Source organism: Aricia agestis, chromosome 3 (genome assembly GCF_905147365.1).
Source record: "Aricia agestis chromosome 3, ilAriAges1.1, whole genome shotgun sequence".
NCBI classification, from domain to species: domain Eukaryota; kingdom Metazoa; phylum Arthropoda; class Insecta; order Lepidoptera; family Lycaenidae; genus Aricia; species Aricia agestis.
Window position 1 is genome coordinate 9,578,592 of NC_056408.1, and position 20,506 is coordinate 9,599,097.

Below are 20,506 nucleotides of genomic sequence, written 5' to 3' on the forward strand. Positions count from 1 at the left end.
TTAATATTTATTTAATCCCATAAAACAAACGTGATTTTTTTGTTCTTTTTTGCTCTATATCAATAATAGCAACAGCCTACCTGTTGCTGTTGCTGTACTTGAATTTTTCACACAATCCTTAGTTTTATGTATACTTTAATATTTAATAATATTAAATAAAAAATTAAGAGGGGCTCCCATACAAAAAATACAAATGTTGGCCTAATTTTGCTCTATAATGGTACGGAACCCTTCGTGCGCAAGTCCGACTCGCACTTGGCCGATTATTATTAATATACATACTCTATTAACAGGGAATAATATTTAAGGAATTAAAAACGATTCCAAAATGTAATAAACAATTTAGAATGACAATTCAAAACGCATAAAATAATAAATGATATGGGCACTACAAAAAAATTTAAGTAAACACATTTAAGTACCTAAAAGTGTGGGTACTTCGCTAATGAATGGGCATTTCAACTAATCACTGTTTAGAACAAAAGCTTTTTTCCTTGACAACCATCATGAACAATGCCAGTGTGTATTGTCCACAATGGACGTGAGAGCTTCAGAATGTTTTTCTCCGTTTCGTACGTAAATGGTAGAGGCAGTAGAGGCATAAGGCCGGCTTTTAGAAGCATTTCTCACGCGAGCCGCGCCGAACGCACGCGCTGCGGTAACGGTCGTGAATTCGGATGAACGTTAACAAGTTTTGTTGGAATATTGATCGCAAACATGAATTGGATGATAATATTTTGTGGTGAGTTTTGTTATTTTAAATAGGCATTTATTTTGTTAAATATTTAGAATTTTTTTCCCTACTTTATAGGTACCTAAACAAAACACAATAACATAAACTTTAGTAACCAAAACTTCCAGAAACAAAAAATAAGTTTGTAGTTGAAAACAAATTTCTTGCACGTACATGATTTTGTGACGTAAATTTTATAACAATACAATATGATATCAACAATACCCAATATACCGGTAACCTTACGAGGAAAAAGGTCGGGCATTATTTTCAATGCCAATACTTCAGCTCTACATAAAAACAATTAAAATATGCGTGAACAACGCAGTGTTGTTAAGGTTCTGAATCATTTAATACGATCGAGACAGATGCTAAATGCTGCCTATTAGTTATACGAGTAGGAGAGTTACTATAACTGAAACCATATAAAATGGTGTTTTTTCACGCAACATTACGCATATAAATACATTTTTTTTATTTCCAGCCAGTCGCCCATAACCTTTGTTTGTCTCTTTTACATAATTTTGTCACGTGCCAAGATTACATTTTTTCTTAATTTACTGTAAGTCCATCACGCCTTGGACCTTTTAAATTATTTTAGGAGTCCTACGAGGAAGGGAAGCCAGTTTCGCCAAGTTGGTCTGAGTTGGCGCCGTTAAGATGTTTCCAACGGCAAACAGATATAAAAAATATTGTTTTCAGCTTTACGACCGAGCGAGCGACCGCAGACTTACAATTTCAAGTTGGCCAACTATATTGCATAGTATACCAATAGCTATAGCGACTTTATGAGAGCTCGCACATTTTTCCAACTGAATAATTGGACACCATTCGGATCAGAACTGCGATTCCTTTCCGATTACCCACAATTAAAAAGTAGTCCAATGAAATTGTTAAACTACGCAATTTAGTTGTACGATAGTCGGCCAACTTGCATATCTGCGGTGACCCTTACTCTCACGGCCGTACTCGAGAGACCTCAGACCTCTAATCATTACTTAATTTTAACTTAATGAAGAGTTTTACATAAAAAGTTTGGAAAAAAATATGTCAAAATTAAATTAAACTATTCAATAATTAATAGGCATGGATCGGAGGGAGTCTTTGCTTCCATCCATGGGAGATCTTTGCCGCGTAGGACAGCATAGGCTCATAAAAATTGTCAACAAATATATCTATGAGTAACGACGACGTTAGATTCATTAAACGCGAAAGAGCTCGAAACAATAGTAGCTCAAAATTAGTATGAACTATGAAGTTAATTAACAAAATGTTGACCTTACGGGATCAAAGTTTCTTTGTTTCATTAAGCATCGATTTTCATAGCAGATGTTGAAACCGATTGAACGTTTACTGTTATGATTAATTATACAAATTACTAATCACTTGATAATTATTACCTTAGCTTACTACTATACCAACACTCAAATCCACACTTCGATTATAGTAATATTACAGTGAAACATAATATTTTTTGCTATAAGACGTGGGAGAGCCATGCTTCGGCACGAATGGGCCGGTTCGACCGGAGTAATACCACGTTCTCAAGGAAAACCGGCGTAAAACAGCGCTTACGCTCTGTTTCGCCGAATGAGTGAGTTTACCGGAGACCCAATCCCCTACTTTATTCCCTTCCCTACCCTACCCTATTCCCTCTTAAAAGGCCGGCAACGCACCTGCAGCTCTTCTAATGCTGCGAGTGTCCATGGGCGAGCCGTTTGCTCGTTTGCCCCCTTATTTCATAAAAAAATGAAAACATTATTTAAGGGTTTTCGTGGGGTCATTTACTGCTAAAAAATGGGACCCAGGTGTTAGGTACTGTAAAATATTAATAATAAATTTCGATTCTTTATACAACAAAGCGTTGTAGCTGTTTTGTTCGGAATCCTTCGTGCGTAAAGTAGTCGACAGGTTTTATTATTATTATAAATTTATAAGACTAAAGTGTGACACATTATTCTTGTAGGTGACTGAATTAAACAATATTTTACACATTTTTTTTAAAGAAGGCAGGTCGCTGTAGCCCTGACGTCACTGCGACCCATGAGGATCTATTGTGATTTGTGACTCAATCGTACTAGAGTATCATCCCCAACCCAATACTGCTCATAAATTGAACGATATGGTTGGGGTTGGTGCCACGAATTTCCTCTGTGGACTCGTGGCGACCAAGGTGCCTTTTCCTGCTCTGTAGTAGAGCTTTTATTTTAAACATACTATGTCTAAATTCTATAATAACCCGTATTTTTACCCACAAGGTAACTTGTATAATCCTAATGACCTATCATCCTTTCGAGCGGTATATCAATAAAATAATATATCCAAGCTCATCATTTTATTATGAAATATGAGCTTAGATATATTATTAGATAACTCGTTCATGACTAGACAATCGAAATATGAATGAACTAGATGACGCCCGCAACTCCGTTGCGCCAAAACTCGTTATCGCGGGAGAACCGTACATTTTTGTGGGATAAAAAGTATCCTATTCCTAAAGTAAGCTATCTCCGTACCAAATTTCAGCGAAATCGGTTCAGCGGTTTGGGGGTGAAGAGGTAACAGACAGACAGACACACTTTCGCATTTATAATATTAGTATGGATATGGAAGTATGGATGTTACTTTTTTTAAAGAAATGTTTTAATTTATGTTGTGGTTAATTTAAAAGGTAAGTGAGCAAACTGTATTATTTACACTTCGCGCACGCGTTGGAGTCTTTTGCTCTATGAAACTGAAAAGTTTCCATTCATTCGTCTTCTATCGTATTTGATAAAAAAATTCGTATTGGCATATAATTTGATCCTATTGTTATTATAATTTATTGAGATCAGATTTTATACAAAGAACTATTCAAGTCGTTGAAAAGTATTAACGCAGACAGAGTTGCAGTCAGTCAGTCGTATGCAATGTCCTAATTTAATATCAAGCTTACTTGTAACAGACGATCTAGTGTTACTTAAGAGATTATGTACGCGAATATCACGCTATAATTCAATAGAAAATAATCGACGACCAATTGATTACGAAACTAACCCGTAGTATGTAAATTGCCTTATTATTTGCCCCGCGATTTTAGCTTGGAAAGAAAGTTTTCTGCGTTTCTTGTTATATGTTTAATCTTTATAATATAAGTACTAGCTGTCCCGGCAAACGTCGCTTTGCCATTACATAAAGAATTTCGTCCATATTATTTTATTGAAGTGACTAAATAAGTATTAAGTATGTTACCATGACAACGTCCATCGCTATCCCGTCGCACAAACAATGATCACCGTTAGTCTCGAGTTGTAATAATTTACTATTATTTATTCAACAAATGCACTTATCAATATAAAAAGTACCCAGTAGCCGATTCTCAGACCCACTGAATATGCATATAGGTAGGTTAAAATCAGTAAAGCCGTTTCGGAGGAGTACGCGGCCTAACATTGTGACACGAGAATTTTATATATAAGAAGAGATAAGTAGCGTAGATACGCAATAATCTTGTTTGCGATGTGTTTGTGCAAAATTCTCGGAACTTTTTCTCTTGACATGCCGCGAAAATTTTAAATTAATATGATATCTACACGAACTATCGCATTCATAATATTGTTATTTGTGGTTTTGTTATCATACCAAAGTATCTTCTACTAACAAAGATTGGAACAAAATGTCTTATCTCAAGTAACAAAGAACTTAATCAGACATGTCTCTCAGATCTTTCAAGCTCATTTCCGGCTATTATTGCGACTGACTTGACTTTGCAAAAAGAGGGATCTATAGAAAAAAAAAAAAAGATGTAACTACAATATATTATAAGAATGTTATTCGTTTCATAATTATATGTAATTTTAAATGATTTAAAAAAGTTATCATGTACTTTTTTTAATGTAGGCATCATGTTTGTATTAAAACGCTCTTCCCGCAAGTATTAATATTACAAAATTTACAAGTAGAGTTTTTCCTTTATGACACAATGAAACATATCACAAGATATTAAGAAATTACGATTAGGTAAAACTAATATGCTTATAATTATTTGAATGAAGTAATTTTAATCTATAGCTCTTAATTAGTATGCCCAAGCATGCGTAGTAATCAGCAATGCATGTAATAAAATATATCGAGGAACGGAAAAAAATATACATATTATTATGTTAAATATATTATTATTATAAGTATATGGGTTTGACCAAGTGCACTTACTCCACTTCCGCGTCTCGGGCCAACAGCTCTGACGCAACAGTATCAGCTGGCAGCTAATTTCGTTGTATACATTCAATTCTCCTCTTTAGAAATTGTGTATTCGTATTCCATGTACTTAGGCCATTACGCATTCTAGTATTGTCAAGTTACATTTTTTGGTGTACCTTCAGTATGCTTTAAGGGTCACTTCACATCAAAACGAGGCGTTGGCGATGCATGAAAGCTATACAAATTTGACATGACATCCAATACCATACTCATAATACATAATATTATAAATAGAAAAGTGTGTCTGTCTGTTAGTTACTACTTCACGCCTAAACTATTTTTTTCGATTTAGCTGAAATTTGGTATGGAGATAATTTGAGGCCCTAGCCCTAGCACGGCCACCAGTACAAATGCGAAAGTACGGACAAACTGTGGAGATAAACTTAAGGTAGTGTTCCGATCTTTTTTCGTTCATTTATGACAGACATAATATAGTCCTAAAAATTCAAATAATATCCTATTCTATTATATATACTCAAAGAAAGCTTTTAAGATATAAATATCAACATTTATCATCTGAGAAATTGACACATAGGCAGATTGCGGACCTATGTTACTTTTTATGTCAAGTGATCTATCGTCTGTGTTCGACATAACACGACCAAATAACGCAAATCCGCCAAATGCCTATGAATCAATTTCTCTAATGCTACACGAATATTTCAGACAGAGAATAAACATCAAACTGTCTCGAACTGTCAACATCGTCTCGTTTGAGTCACGAATTGGCTTGATCTAGTTGAGAGTTGCCAGAGGACCTTGTTGGCAGCAAATGGCTAATTGCATCAACCGCTTTGCACAACACCCTTCGAAGTTCACTTCATTATGCACATAGTTTATACTCGATCGCGTTCCATATACTAAACAGTCGAGTCTAATGACAGTTTTTGTGATAGATTAAAAATATTTATCAACAAACTTCGAGATTAGTATGCTAAGTAGGCCCGTAGTTATCGATTTCCTGCAGACTATCTCGATGTGCCATTAGCATTCAGCACGACTTAAATCAATTTATTTCAAATCGAATCAATGTTTTATAGAATGAATCCCTTGCAAATTATCGCAGTTTATTTTATTTATCTATATTCTATAGACTTATCTTAGATACTAACATGAAAGAGCAAAGGTTTACATGTTTGTATGAATCTTATGGGCTTCGAACCTTAAGTACTGAATTTGATGAGCACATGCATTGACAGTTGATTACTGGGAAAAAAATGTAGATATATATCTACATTTTCTTTCCAGTAATCAACTCCTGTTAATGCATGTGCTCATCAAATTCTGTTTTATATTTTTACCGCGAAAAATTTATAGTTTCCGTAGGAATCATCGTTGGCGAGGACAGAGTCACGGGAAATACCTTGTATCTTATAAAGGAGACATGTTAGATTTTCAAGTCATTTTTGCCATGCTTCTGTCTGTTGGATATTGTAAGGACATACCTTCGAAACTCTAGATTCTAGAATATACTTTAAACTGGCTAAGTTTAATTAGAAAATGTAAGTGATTACTCACCGTATTTTTAATTAATTATCGTTACATGGTACGACCATTCAAGTTCTTAAGTATATATTATTCAAGACCTAAAAACCATGTACCAGTTTTTTCTGCCTCATTTAATATTAACTGACTGGTTTATCTGAGGTTATATTTAAAGACTAGCCGACCTCTAGATATTATCGAAACCTAGTTCACCTTTTTATATAAATAAGTTCAAAATTAGACATGGTCCATAGATCATCCGTTTAAAACAATATTAATTATTAAAATAAGTCCTTGATGTGCCTTACATAAGTTGATCGTGGGAAAGGAGAGATCAGTGATGATTGATGATAGTTCATCATTAGATATGTATTAAGATTAAGGTTGTTTTATGCGAGCAAGTTCAGAAAAGATGAAAGGAGATTAAGATATTAATCATACTCTGTTCTAATAAATAATTCATGATTAAAATAAGCAAATTCACATTTTAAGTAAAGTAAACCCACTTATTCTAAAACTTTAAATTCTAATTTCTACAGTTTCTAGGTAGAATTTAGACGATACGTCGTTTTGATGTTAGGTGCAAAATATAACGATCTTAACTCAGTAGTAATTGTACAATCATTATATGTATTTATAAACACTTAGAAATAAAACTTTTACATAACTGCTACTATGTTTGCTGAAATAAAAGTCAAAACGCTGGTCAAACTTAATTATTCAAAATCTATTTGTTAACTAATATTTACATTATCTAATTTAATTTTGTGAAACCGTGTTCAATTTACATAAATTACCATACGAGAGAAAACAAACATTTGTACCACATGGTCACAAAAAGTGTAAAAGTATTTTTGTGGTTACGAGTAACAGAATATTATTGCGAGAATTGGACACCGCAAAAAATTTCATAAGTGATTGAACTGAATAGTGAGTTGTTACATATTTGCCATGTAACTTTTAGCACACGATGTACTTTAATACTTTTATAATTAGCTATGGTAAATATTCTTCAACACTTTTGGCATACTTTGGTTAGTAAAAAGTGCAACTCATAAATACTTGTAAGTTACTATTTTTCTTTTTATACATTGTGGGTCCTCTCTCAAGTGCCAAGACAGTTTTAGCTGCTAGATTCTCGAGCATTCTGAGATCATATGAAAAGGTTTTCGTAGTTGGTTATCATTCTCAATGTCGATCCTGGCTTACAGGAGCTATACGGTGGAGGGACTGGTGGGCCAAAGCCCAATAAAAATGCAACTATTTAAGGACACGATGGCCTAATATGCTATATGTAGGTCAAAAGTCTTTACAAAAACATATTGTTTTGGTTCTCCGTTTCCTAAAATCTCTATTTCCTTTCTGATACATGTAGACGAAATTTCAAGTACGCACTACGCTGTAGGCAGTAGCTGGTACAAGTTTACGTATTTCGTGCGGAGATGCGCACGCGGCACGCGTTCAAGACGACTCGTCCAGTTAATGTTTGGAAAGTATGAGGTGTAACCACTCCAGTCAAGAGGATTGCGTAATGTATATTAGCTTTTTCATTACACACTTCCTTCGAGTGTTAATTATTGCTGATCGATGTAATGTATCGTTAAAGTGTTATGTTTTTGACTAATAGATTATTATATCATATGATATAATAGCGTACATTGCATACACGATAAATACTTTTTGTTGCCTGATATGAATCACTCGATCTATTATAACATAAAAACATCAATTATTAATAGAGCGAGATTTGATTAGGTTTTACTTTTGATTAGTATACAGCTGGTACATCTTAACTTTTACGCGACTCATCATATTTTGATGAACACACAAAAACACCTTCTGTTTTTTCAAAGTCAAACAGTCAAAGATCACACAACGATAAGATCAAAGCCGAGTTTCGTTGCGAAAAAAAAAACGCACTACTATGAATTACTACGTTTTGTTCGAGGGTCTAATGAGTATGCTAATATTTACGTCCTAATAGTCGTGGCAAACGGCGCCTTGGTCTTGGTTCCCACAGTAACGGATTACAATGTCACGTAACGCATTAGCAATGCCTTCATACCGCATGTTTTGTTACGGTTGCTACAGATATTGCTAGGTTCAGCTCTCCTATGATTAAACACCATTGACTATTTAGATTGTTTAATGAATTAATAAAGTAGATAAAATATACCTTTTTAGTTTTTCGGTTCTGCAGAGCCAAAGGAACTCAAGCCTGGCAGGATGGAGTTCAAAATCATCCTATTGGCAATATGTAGTTCGTTAAATATAATTTTGATTGAAATATTATGATTGTACAGGGTCGTCTGAAATTGGCTGTAATACACTAAATACTGCGTGAAATTTTAATGGTTGTTTTCCCCTAGTAGTAGCAAATCTTAGTAGTACCAAAAATTTATGAAGTTTTTTTATGCAATTTATAAAAAAAAATCGGCCGTGTCATCGGCACCGGCTCGCGCCTATCGGCATAAAGTTGCCATAGTACGTCATACAAAATATTTTTTATTTTCAAAAAATAACATGCATTATTCGATAGGTAAATCGCTTTGTTGCGGGAAAACAACCACTAAAATTTCACGTTATATAATAATATGTTTTAATCGTCATTATAAAGTCAGAACAAGGTCTACAACTTGCACTGCAATACTAGTTTTGTTACTTTTACTTTACGTACATTTACATGAATGGTATATTAACAACATTTAATTCCTTTTACCAAAATATTACCATGAACGTGTTCAAGTTTGGAAAATTTCGAAATTAGATCACGAAATATAAGTAAATAAGGAAAATGTTGTCAAATGTTGTATTACATATTATGTAAGGACATAATAATATATACTACATGTTTTATTTTCTCTATACTTGATGGAGCTTTAATGGCTTCTTAAATAACACCGTTAATGTCTTGGAAAGCGTCACTCACTAGGGAAATAGTTGCGACGCCATAAAAAGTGCGAACGTTATATTGGTCTTCAGTTAATCGGAACGGATGTCTGTTATACAACTGTACTTAATTATTATACTCGTATTAGTGTTCTGATTAATTATCCTACGCACATTCTAAAATCGAAATAAAAACGTTTAAGTACTTAGTTTGCAACACAATAATTATTATTATCTAGATGACACGGTGAACTTTGTATCGCTTCCCTCCTAATCTATATACTATATACTAATACGTGACAGAAAAACTTTGTAACCCTTTTTACGAAAAATGGGGAAACGTAGGTGCATGAAATTTCGCACAGTTATAGTTTATATGGTGAAGGAGTGCATCGAGCTAATATTATTTTAAAATTATGCTTTTATCATATATATTTTTTACAAATAAAATGTTACACACACTACGACACTACTACTAGGAAAAATGACAGATTTTTGAGTGACAAGCCTATACATACGAATTATACTCTTTTATTTATGGTTGAAGTCTGTTGACAACAAGTTGACAAATTGAAAATGGTTTATTGTTTTTTTTTAATTTAATTTTCGATACTATTAGACAATGCTTACACGGCCAGTCTGAGATCAGCTGAGTCCCAGAGACAGGAATTGAAAAAAAACTATGATGAAGTCAATATTTTTTACAAAATATAGGTAGTAGTCCTAATGTCGTTGCAAGTAAGGTCGAATTTCGACCATTGGGCGATCTCTAGTAGTATAAAATCTTCCCTGGACTTTCACCAATTTTTTTTTTTTTTTAATGAAATAAGGCTGCAAACGAGCAAACGGGTCACCTGATGGAAAGCAACTTCCGTCGCCCATGGACACTCGCAGCATCAGAAGAGCTGCAGGTGCGTTGCCGGCCTTTTAGAGGGAATAGGGTAATAGGGGAGGGTGGGGATTGGAAGGGAAGGGAATAGGGGAGGATAGGGAAGGGAATCGGGCCTCCGGTAAACTCACTCACTCGGCGAAACACAGCGGAAGCGCTGTTTCACGCCGGTTTTCTGTGAGAACGTGGTATTTCTCCGGTCGAGCCGGCCCATTCGTGCCGAAGCATGGCTCTCCCACGTATGGCTATTGGCACGTATTTCTTGACTAAAATTGGCCAAATCATTGCCGCCGTTCTCGAGTTTTAGCGAGACCAACTGTGAAATTCAGTTTTATAGGTTAGGGAAATTTATTTTTTCCTATTTATTTAGTTGGATCTTTAGTAAGCAGTAGTAGATACCCACTTGTTAGTATAGCTCTACCTTATTACATAAATGTCGAAAATATTGCGCTTAATAAAATAAAATAAAATAAATAATAATTGTTTTATTTCTGTATAAATTTGAAACAAATGTTCCCAGAAAGTCTACATGGTGCCTACCACCGGTTTCTGAACTAACCCCGGCGAGAATAGCTACAGTTAAATATTAAACATACTTGTAAAGTAAATCAATGATTAACGACCTTATTATTCGTACCGATTTACAATGAAAACGACATTTAGGTACTAGAAAGTTACAAACCTATAACCATTTGAAATTGTGCAAGAAAGGAACTATTCATAGTCGGGCGTGTTGTAGTGACTAAGGACAGTCCATAGATCGTGTCCTATAGTGAATCAGATAGCGCAGTCGGCAGGATCGCGACAGTCCGGCGACCCACATTGCTGTTGCAACACCCGCCGCTCCCTTGCTGGTCTCCTAGACTATGCAGATCATTTAACTGTTAAAACAAACATCATGCCGGGCAGCAGCGTGTCAGAGCGCAGAACAGTGCAGCACAAAATGCTTACCTATTACATTGGTGTCGGGCCGGGCGGCAATATTCGGACTTCGGAGAGGAGTGCAGTGCATTGACAGATGTTGAGTGCGATGTGTACTGTCAGAACCTGCCAGCTTAGCTCACTGTTGATGGTTCGCGGAGAACCGGGCCAAATTGCACGGACGCAAATCCGACTCGCTAGTCGCTATCTATAATGCTAGACGCTGTGGTCCGACACAGGGTGCGATGTTTTAGCGGATTTTTGCGCTCCGCCCCGGTACGCTGCGGACCGGCATTTTGTGTGTGACCTTCAACACAAAGAAATTATAACCAAAGCAACATAATATACAATACACATTTTCGTTATAATCCTCAAATCACTTATAATTATAACATTCTTCTAATCAAGGCGTAACGAGCCTAGTTCCCGAATAAAATCTTTCTAAATTCAAATTGCTTTTGGAAATACTAGACAACAACACTGCCAGTTAATAAGAAAACTTATTTTATTTTGTAGCCGATGCATCATCAATTAAGTAATCATTAAAGTTTCTAAACGTGTGTTTATCAAAATTATGATAATTTGCGCATTTCATAGTAGATTATATTCGAAATCGAATAAACAAGAGTCTATTTCATTGTGGGTACCGCCACACATTAATAGTTTTGCCACGTTCGGTTCAAAAAATTTAAATTTAAGATTTTCTTGCCATAAACGAACAAAGGTAATATAAACTTTTGCGACATACACCCCCGTCGCAAATTAATAACGAGCTGTACGTCCGTCGAGTTAGTCACAGAAAATATACAAGGACCATTGCGTATACGTAACCATGTATAATACATATAGGAAAAGGTACTAAGTTGATCCACGCAATGCCGGTGAAATAAATTTTAAAAAGAGAATATTTGCACCTACGCCCTTCCGGTCGCTGACTTTAAAGGCAGCAGGCTGTACCCAATACTAGAAATTGATACTAACAGGTGCGGTATACAGTACTTTCAATTTCTACACGCCTAATCTACCTATCAGATGCAGGATGTGTAGAAAAGTAACACAGAGGTTGCTCTACATCCTACATTCTATTGTTTAACAAAAGAAGAACAACAGGTGGTAAATCAAAACGAATAAAGAGAGCTCCCAAACATGTTATTACATGCAATCTCCGATCTTCGCTAAATGATTTATAAAAGAATAGCATTTCATAATTCTGTGATTATAATCACAGTTACAGATGATGTGAAGAAACGGCTCTATCTGTATTAATTACGCATCTAATGTTTCGATTGTATTAGAGAGGCTCTAATAGAGTTTTGTAAGTAGTCTGTAAGTGGGCTCAGTAGCTCTACCATGAGTTTAAAGCTATATTATTTATCGATACTCGATACCGACTACGTAAATTTATATTATGGCGATTTTAATTCCGCAAGTGACCGCTAGAGGCGCTGTAAAATTTGCCACACTAAAAATTTATGGTAGAGCTATAACTGCGTTGTCATAAATGATTACCGTACGCAACGCGAGGTGCGTAAATGTAGAGCAACATCTCAATTACATTCAAGGCTGTCTTATAGTATAGTGTTATACCATGTCCTTGTATTTGCCAATAAAACCCTTCTCATTTTATACGTATATTTTAATAAAATTACGATAACAAAATAAATATTTTATTTAAAAGTGAAATATTTTTGCTGATTCTACTCTACCTTGACCGAGAAACGTGTGTGAGTATGGAGGAAGTGTTGCGTGTGTCGCTTGTTTCCGAATGGTGATTGTGAAAATCACTTTTGGTTTTCCTTTTGTCGTTTATTAAATGTTTAAATTTGCGACTGCATTTAAATACAACGCGTTGCAATAATGAACCCCAATTTATTTCGCTCTATATTTCTTAAGTTTAGTCGATTCGGTTATGGATGAGGATGATATAATATTTGAAATTAAAAATGAATACAAAACAAATGTGATTAAATGTTTTAATGATTTAATGATTTATAATTTATATTATAGAATATTTGGAGTGGAGAATCATGGAGTAATATTTATCTCACTATTACGCCACAGATCCTATCATGAGAAGACTACAAATGAGTGGAATTTGTCTAAATATTAAATTAATGTAAATTAGGGAGAAAGGCGCAGCAACTATTTCGAAAGCTGCGCGAGCACTAAGTTTGTAACATTACATATTCGTTACTTCACAATATTTATGTTGGTGACTAAACTTTTAATCTCAAGGTCACTATTATAAAATAACCTGACCTGTGATAAAAAAAAAAGAATTGTAGCAATCTAACTCGATGTGACTTACTCCAGATTTGTTCACAGTATTTTATAACGCTATAAAGGAACTAGGAAGTTAGCTACTTCATGGGATCATGTTGACGTCCCTATTAAGTATATTATCTAGTACTTTTATTTATAAAAATCTAAAATTAAGAAAACTAATTTTGCTATTTGTTTGCAATACAATATTTTTACAACTAATTTTTTTTTTATTCTTTATAAACACCTAACTTATAAAAAAATCAGGATGCCCCCCCCCCCCCTGGCCCAGAACCGGAGTTATTTGCCCCCCCTGGCCCCGAACCTGGGTACGCCCATTAGCTACTTAATAATTTTATTATAAATATATTTATATACCTTACATCCCGTCATTAATTAGAAGATAAAATATTCAGCATTAATATAAGCATAACTTTAGGATTCATTATAACAAAACAATGCTTTATAAAATAAAATTAGGTACTTAACAAAATTATTATTAAATAAGCATTTCTTTGAATATTAGAAAACATAATGATAGAATTCTGTGTAGATAAACGTAGGTAATCTTGTGCAAGTATTGTTTTTGTACATTTAGCATAATGTATGATACAAACAGACACGTACACGGTACACCTATCTCTAATAATATTAATTAAATTAAACTTGTTTGGTGCCAATTAAAACAACACTTGTTGCTAACTGTGTTATTTGTACAAAGAAGGAGAGAGACAATAATAATACATATCATCCATATCATAACATTAATCAACAAGTATATTTTACAAGCGTTGGTGAAATTGGTGCTAAGCGGTTCCAAACTAGGCATTTAACTTAATTAACAGAATAGCGTTCCGGTCGTATTTCTCGCAAACACTTTCGTCTGGAACAGGTATTCTCAACCTGCAGCCCGTCGAGACTGTCAGTGGCCCGCGTGAATGTAAACCATTTTGAATTTCTTACCCGCCGCCCAAATAGTGCATGTATGCGCAGATTTTCTTTACTCGAATAAATATAATGTAGGTAACTAGGATCTAACTTGTTGTGGTGGCTTATTTTTAACGTTATTTTTTACCCCTAAATAATTTTGGTTGCGGCCTGCGACACCAGCAGGGCTAGCATAACAATAGTAGACATGGGAGAGAATCGACATACTGACAGATTTTATCGACAAAATGGCGGATTTCTATTATCTAACTGTCACTTTGTCTATTCTTCCGTAGAATGAAACCGTTTCTATGGTGACCATGGAACGCCTGCAAGAGTAACACATGTTTGTGGGCCGTATAAAAAAAGGTTGAGTTTGGCTGGTCTGGAGCAAACTATGGTATAATCTCAATCGGTATTCACGATACTTACGTAACGTCACTTGCGTGTTTCACTTTCTCGCTCGCTTTCTATAATTTTGGGTGACTTTAACAATAGTGTTGTGTCATGGGTTCGATTTTTGGCACGCGAGTCGCGTATGATTTTTGCATGTCACTGTACCGGATGTCGATTGTTTTAGATCTTTCTAAGGGAGATCGCAGACGACAGACTTTGCCATGCGAACTGTATGGGCGCCGCAGACTCGATCGTACAAAAAGTCTGTCGTCTGCGATCTCCCTAAAATAACACTAGTATATTTTATAAGTCCAATAATAATTGTAAATTGTCAACATACATTTTTCACGAGCACTGGAGATGCAATGGACCATTGCCTTCAGTGCTACGAGGATTAACAGTAGACAGTAGTATTTAACCTTAAAACCCTTCTAGATCTATATGATTTTGAAGATGTTCAAGACAAGTTTTATAAAACGTAATAAAATTAGTAATTACATTTTAATTTCCTTGTGTAATGCAGTGACATAAAAACTAAAAACATTTTAAAACGTCAAAATTGTTTATCTACATCACAATTACTTATTTAAATTACCGTAAGTCGTAACTTGGAACCGGTAAATTAAGTAAATATAATCATTATCTTGTATCTACATTATATTTAGTTTGAGATGCATTCAAATGCATTTCAAACTAAATATTATAATGTAGATTAAATATAAATATTATAATGTTTCTTGACAAATTAGCAAATAATGCACAATATTGTGGTCTCCTACTCTACTTTGGTCCTATGAACCACCCAACCCAAATACCGTACAGGTATTATTTGCAAAAACCATCCTGATATGATAGAGTGAAAACTTTCTTACTATATCCTTTTTGTTGCTTGAGTAGTATATGCGGTTATTATTGAATACAAAATGTACTTAAGTCCCTTCAAGGAAATATGTTTTACAGCTTTCACCAACAAGTCTCTCAGTAAAAACATGCGCAAAAACCCGATATTGAATAGTCGTTAAATGTAACTTTAATGAGCACAGGAAAGACAACGAACTTTTCACCTTGGGCGTGCATTAGGAAACCATTAGAGGAAATTGTTTATTATATATGACGTGGAATCGCGTAATAAGTAAATGGTAAGAAAACATTGCGCCTTGTATTTACGATTATGTAGATATTGCCCGCTGTCCGCATATTCGTTTAGTCATGAATTCGTTTATCACCTACGCGTGCCGTAATAGTACTATCGTCTGTCACTATTGTTACTGTGGTACTGTCCCTGGGCCCTAAATCTCCATACCAAATTTTATCAAATCGGTTAAGAGTCCGGGTGTCATCGCAATTCTTATACAAACGTAATACCAAGATCATTTCCCATACGAGAATATTAACCATATATGAGTTATTATTCAGCTTAAGATAGTAATTACCTAGGTTCCTGTACAAAGATTCACTGCAAAATATTTACATACCAAAAATATGAACGATTACATTATTTACATACTAAATAATTACTATCTTAAGCTAAATAATAACTCAAATATGGTAAATATTCTCATATGGGAAATTATCTTGGGATTACGTTTGTATGAGAACTGCGATGGCACCCGGACTCTTATGCGGTTAGTGCAAGTTTGAATGCAGTTCCTTTTGATAATATTTGACGTGCATTGCACTGTATAGTGTATATGCAAAGTAGCGATGTCAGATTGCTTTAATTTGCACTTGTTAGAATAAATAAAATATACATAAAGTATCTCGTAACATACAGAAATTCACTGACATTGCTACGTAGCTAAGTTACATATTATGTATAAGAAACGTGGTTGTAAAAATCTAAAAATGTGCCTATATTTGCGTAAAAAGAGACACATAATATTTGTTAATTTCTTATTGCAAATGTGTTAGTTTCGTAAAGAGTTGCCTCATTAGTAATTACAAATTCCTAAACGCTAACCTGTGCTAGTAATTACGATTACTGATAAGATTAAGATTTCCTAGATAATATTGTATGGGTGGCCTACAATGATGGTTCGTTTGTTTCGTTGCTTGACTCGTACAAGACGAATGATTTGCAACTATACTTGCAAGTCACAATTATTAAAAAAATTTAAGCAAATATCAAAAGAGCTAAGTTGTTGGATTATATTATAGAACTTATTTATGATACGAGGGCTGCTATTTATGTATCCGGAATTAAAAAAAGAAACAAACATATATCATTTAATATGGTTTTATTGCTTTTCAAAATATTCGCCGCGATGATCGACACACTTTTGCATACGCTGGAACCAATTTTCATAGCACTTTTTCCATTCTGATTGAGGTATCTCCAAAACGTGCATTTTGAACGCATCAACAGCCTCTTCGCGGCTCGAAAAACGTTGACCACGTAATTTGTTCTTCGCGTATGGAAATAAAAAGAAATCGTTAGGTGCCAAATCAGGGCTGTACGGCGGATGACCAGTCAATTCGATCTTTTGACCCTCCAAAAACTGAGTTGTTTCAGCTGAGGTGTGACAGCTAGCATTGTCGTGATGTAATATGATTCTGCGTTGTCGGTTGTCCTTTCTTATTTCTTCAAAGACTTCTGGTAAACAAATGGTCGTATACCATTCAGAACTAACCGTTTTACGATTCTCTAATGGCAGTGTGGCCACATGTCCATTAATTCCAAAAAAACAGGCGACCATTTACTTCAAAGTACTTTTTGCACGAGTAACTTTTGTTGGTTTCGGCTCATCTTGGAACACCCACACCGTTGACTGTTGTTTAGTTTCGGGGTCATATGCATAGATCCAAGATTCATCACCTGTATAGATATTATAAACGGCTTTTGACGTACCACGGTTGTATTTTTTTATCATTTTTTTGCACCAATCGACACGAGCCCGTTTTTGATCGATTGTCAAGTTGTGCGGAATCCAACGCGAACATATTTTTTTTACAGCCAAATGTTCGTGTAATATCTTATGTATGCTCGTCATACTTATGCCTAAGAACGCCTCTATCTCGCGATATGTAACATGACGATCACGCATTATTAGTTCCCGCACAGCATCTATATTTTGTGGGACAACAGCTGTTTTTGGGCGACCTTCTTTATTTTCATCCGTGAGCATAGACCGCCCACGATTTAACTCACTGTACCAGTGATAAACAGTGGTTTTTGATGGTGCTTCATCTCCAAAAGTTGCGGTGAGTTGAATAAAGCACTGTTGTTGATTTAGCCCACGCCGAAAATCGTAGTAAATCATTGCACGAAAATGTTCACGCGTTAAATCCATGGCAAATGAAGACACGCAATTTTCAAAATGACGCCACAATGGAAAAATAATTGACAGTCACATGAAACAAAATGTATTCTTCAACCAAAGAGTTCTATTTTCAAATGTTGTAATTACTTTTTAAATATTGTTCTTGTAAGTGGCCAGTTCCGGATACATAAATAGCAGCCCTCGTACTATTTAATTTATTTTTGTTGTAAATACGTAGTTGGAATACTTTTACCTAGCCTCGAGATCCTGGTGTCCCGAAATACAGGCTTCGCCTAGTTTAGGCACCAGTCTCCCACATAACCAGTGCCAAGTTTGTTGAGTATGTACTACATAACATTGTATTGATCTTAATGTGGTGAGATAATAAACGAATTTTTATTATTTTATTATTTAACGAGCTTTTGCCCGCGGCTTTGCTCGCGTTAAGTTATTATATACAAACTTTCATCCCCTACTTTAACCTCTTGGGGTTGGAATTTATCAAAATACTTTCTTAGCGGATGCCTTCGTCATAACATCTACCTGCATGCAAAATTTCAGCTCGATCCGTCCAGTGGTTTGGGCTGTGCGTTGATAGATCACCATGTCAGTCAGTCACCTTTGAGTTTTATATATATAGATGTTTGAATTGTATCACTGAAAACTTAACGAATTTACTAAACGTTGCATTGTTTTATGCGAGAATACCTATTTAAAAAGTCTATGCCAAGGCGGATTAAAATAAACTTGAAATTCCAGTTTCTATTCAATACATTCATCTAGATAATAGTCTAAGATCTAGAATACAACTTTCTCAAACTTAAAAGCGGGCAACAACAACAAGCAAGGTAAACATTAACATAATTATATTTGTATGCCAGCCTTGTAAACGAGCCATGGTTTGATGCGTGTGCTCGTCCGCCGTGACAGCAGCCCGCAAGGCCTGGCCATTTTGTACATAGATTGACTTTCTTTACTTTTCAAGTTGACTTCGCTTAAAAAGTCCGGTAAATATCATACATACAAAGCTTATAACAGCTTCAGTCTGCGGCAAAATTAATCTTTATTGTAACTACTTAATTGGTGACAGTTGCAAAATTATTGTACTTAGGTATAAGGTACCTACGTGCGAATAAGTCAACATAATATTAAGTGTCCGAATAGCACATACAATATGTTTGCCAAAAGGTCAGATACCCTCATAATATAAAATATTGTGTAGATACTCATAAGTCATAATATTCGCAGTAGCGGATTACGAGTAAGATTACTTGATGCCCTGAGCAATCCATGCGAGTGGTCCCCCTATCCGTTTGTCAACAAGAATCGGACTTTGAACCTTTACTGTTCTGGTAAATGCAAAGCATTTGCCCAGGGCATCACGTCTGAGGAAGCCCTCAGACGTGATGCCCTGGACAAATGCTTAAATTGATTAAGGGTAAAATAGTCACTGAATATTCGTATCAATATTATTATATGTAAGTATTTAGTTGTTTAATCGTTACTGTAGCTATAGATTCCTTCCATTTAACAACAATAATAAACATAATAGGCAAATCGAGTATACGGCATTGTCCAGAAAATTGCTTCACATTATTTACGAGCTCCAATACCCTACAGGGTATGAATAACTGCGATCTAAAGATTGTAGTTTAGATGAATCGTGACCGATCGATATCCAGACGCAAAGCATTATAATAACGCAATATTATCATAAAAGAATAAGGACATCGTGCATTTTAAGTAGCCTATCGCTTTCAGATTGCGGATTTTATCCTTGACTACAAAAATGTTTAACCCACACAATGCATTTTTAGACGTAACATTTTAAAACGTAGCATTATGTATTTAAATTACGAATATTTTATGTGAAATTTGTAATTTTGCACAATGCAGTAGTATTTGCTAACAGATGGTTATAAGCCCATTCTTGTAGTCATCAATTAGGTATCTTGGCTCTAAATCAAACATAACTGGTCATTCCTTAAATTATAACTTTTACATAGCAACATATCTTGAGGTTTATAATTAGCCTTATTATAGCTTGTCCTAAAATGGAGAGGGCATTCCACTTCAAGGTGTGTCACTTGCCTGATGTTCTGTAATTTACATTCACTTCATTTTGTACTCTCGGCTCACTGATCTGATGAATACCTATTATGGTGTTTTTTGATTGTGTACCTATATGGTGATATTATGTCATGTACCTACAAACCATTCGGACAGCACCATTGCATTGCATCAAATAAAATCTATATTATAAAAATTTATAGAGAATGTTGGTTTGGTTTTAAAAGGTTTAAAAAGCTGCGTTTTTAATCTTATCGTAAGATTTATCCACTGTAAATAAAAAATAAAAAGCGGCCAAGTGCGAGTTGGACTCGCCCATGAAGGGTTCCGCAGCAGCAATAAGGTTTATTTTTATGAAATTAAGAGGTTTTTGATTTATTTTCATATTTCAGTTGATTTAATGAAAGTTAAATTAAGGTTTACCATTTATGACGT

General features: G+C 34.9%; 1 protein-coding gene across 1 annotated transcript in view; it reads left to right on the plus strand.

Annotated features, from left to right (window-relative positions):
• Positions 1–662: 662 nt before the first annotated feature.
• The window catches only part of LOC121725765, a 32,160-nt gene continuing 12,316 nt past the window's right edge, over positions 663–20,506 (plus strand). The window contains exon 1 of the mRNA XM_042112865.1: positions 663–742. Coding sequence (XP_041968799.1) covers positions 718–742 — 25 coding nt within the window. The 5' untranslated portion in view covers positions 663–717. The remainder of the gene's footprint in view (positions 743–20,506) is intronic.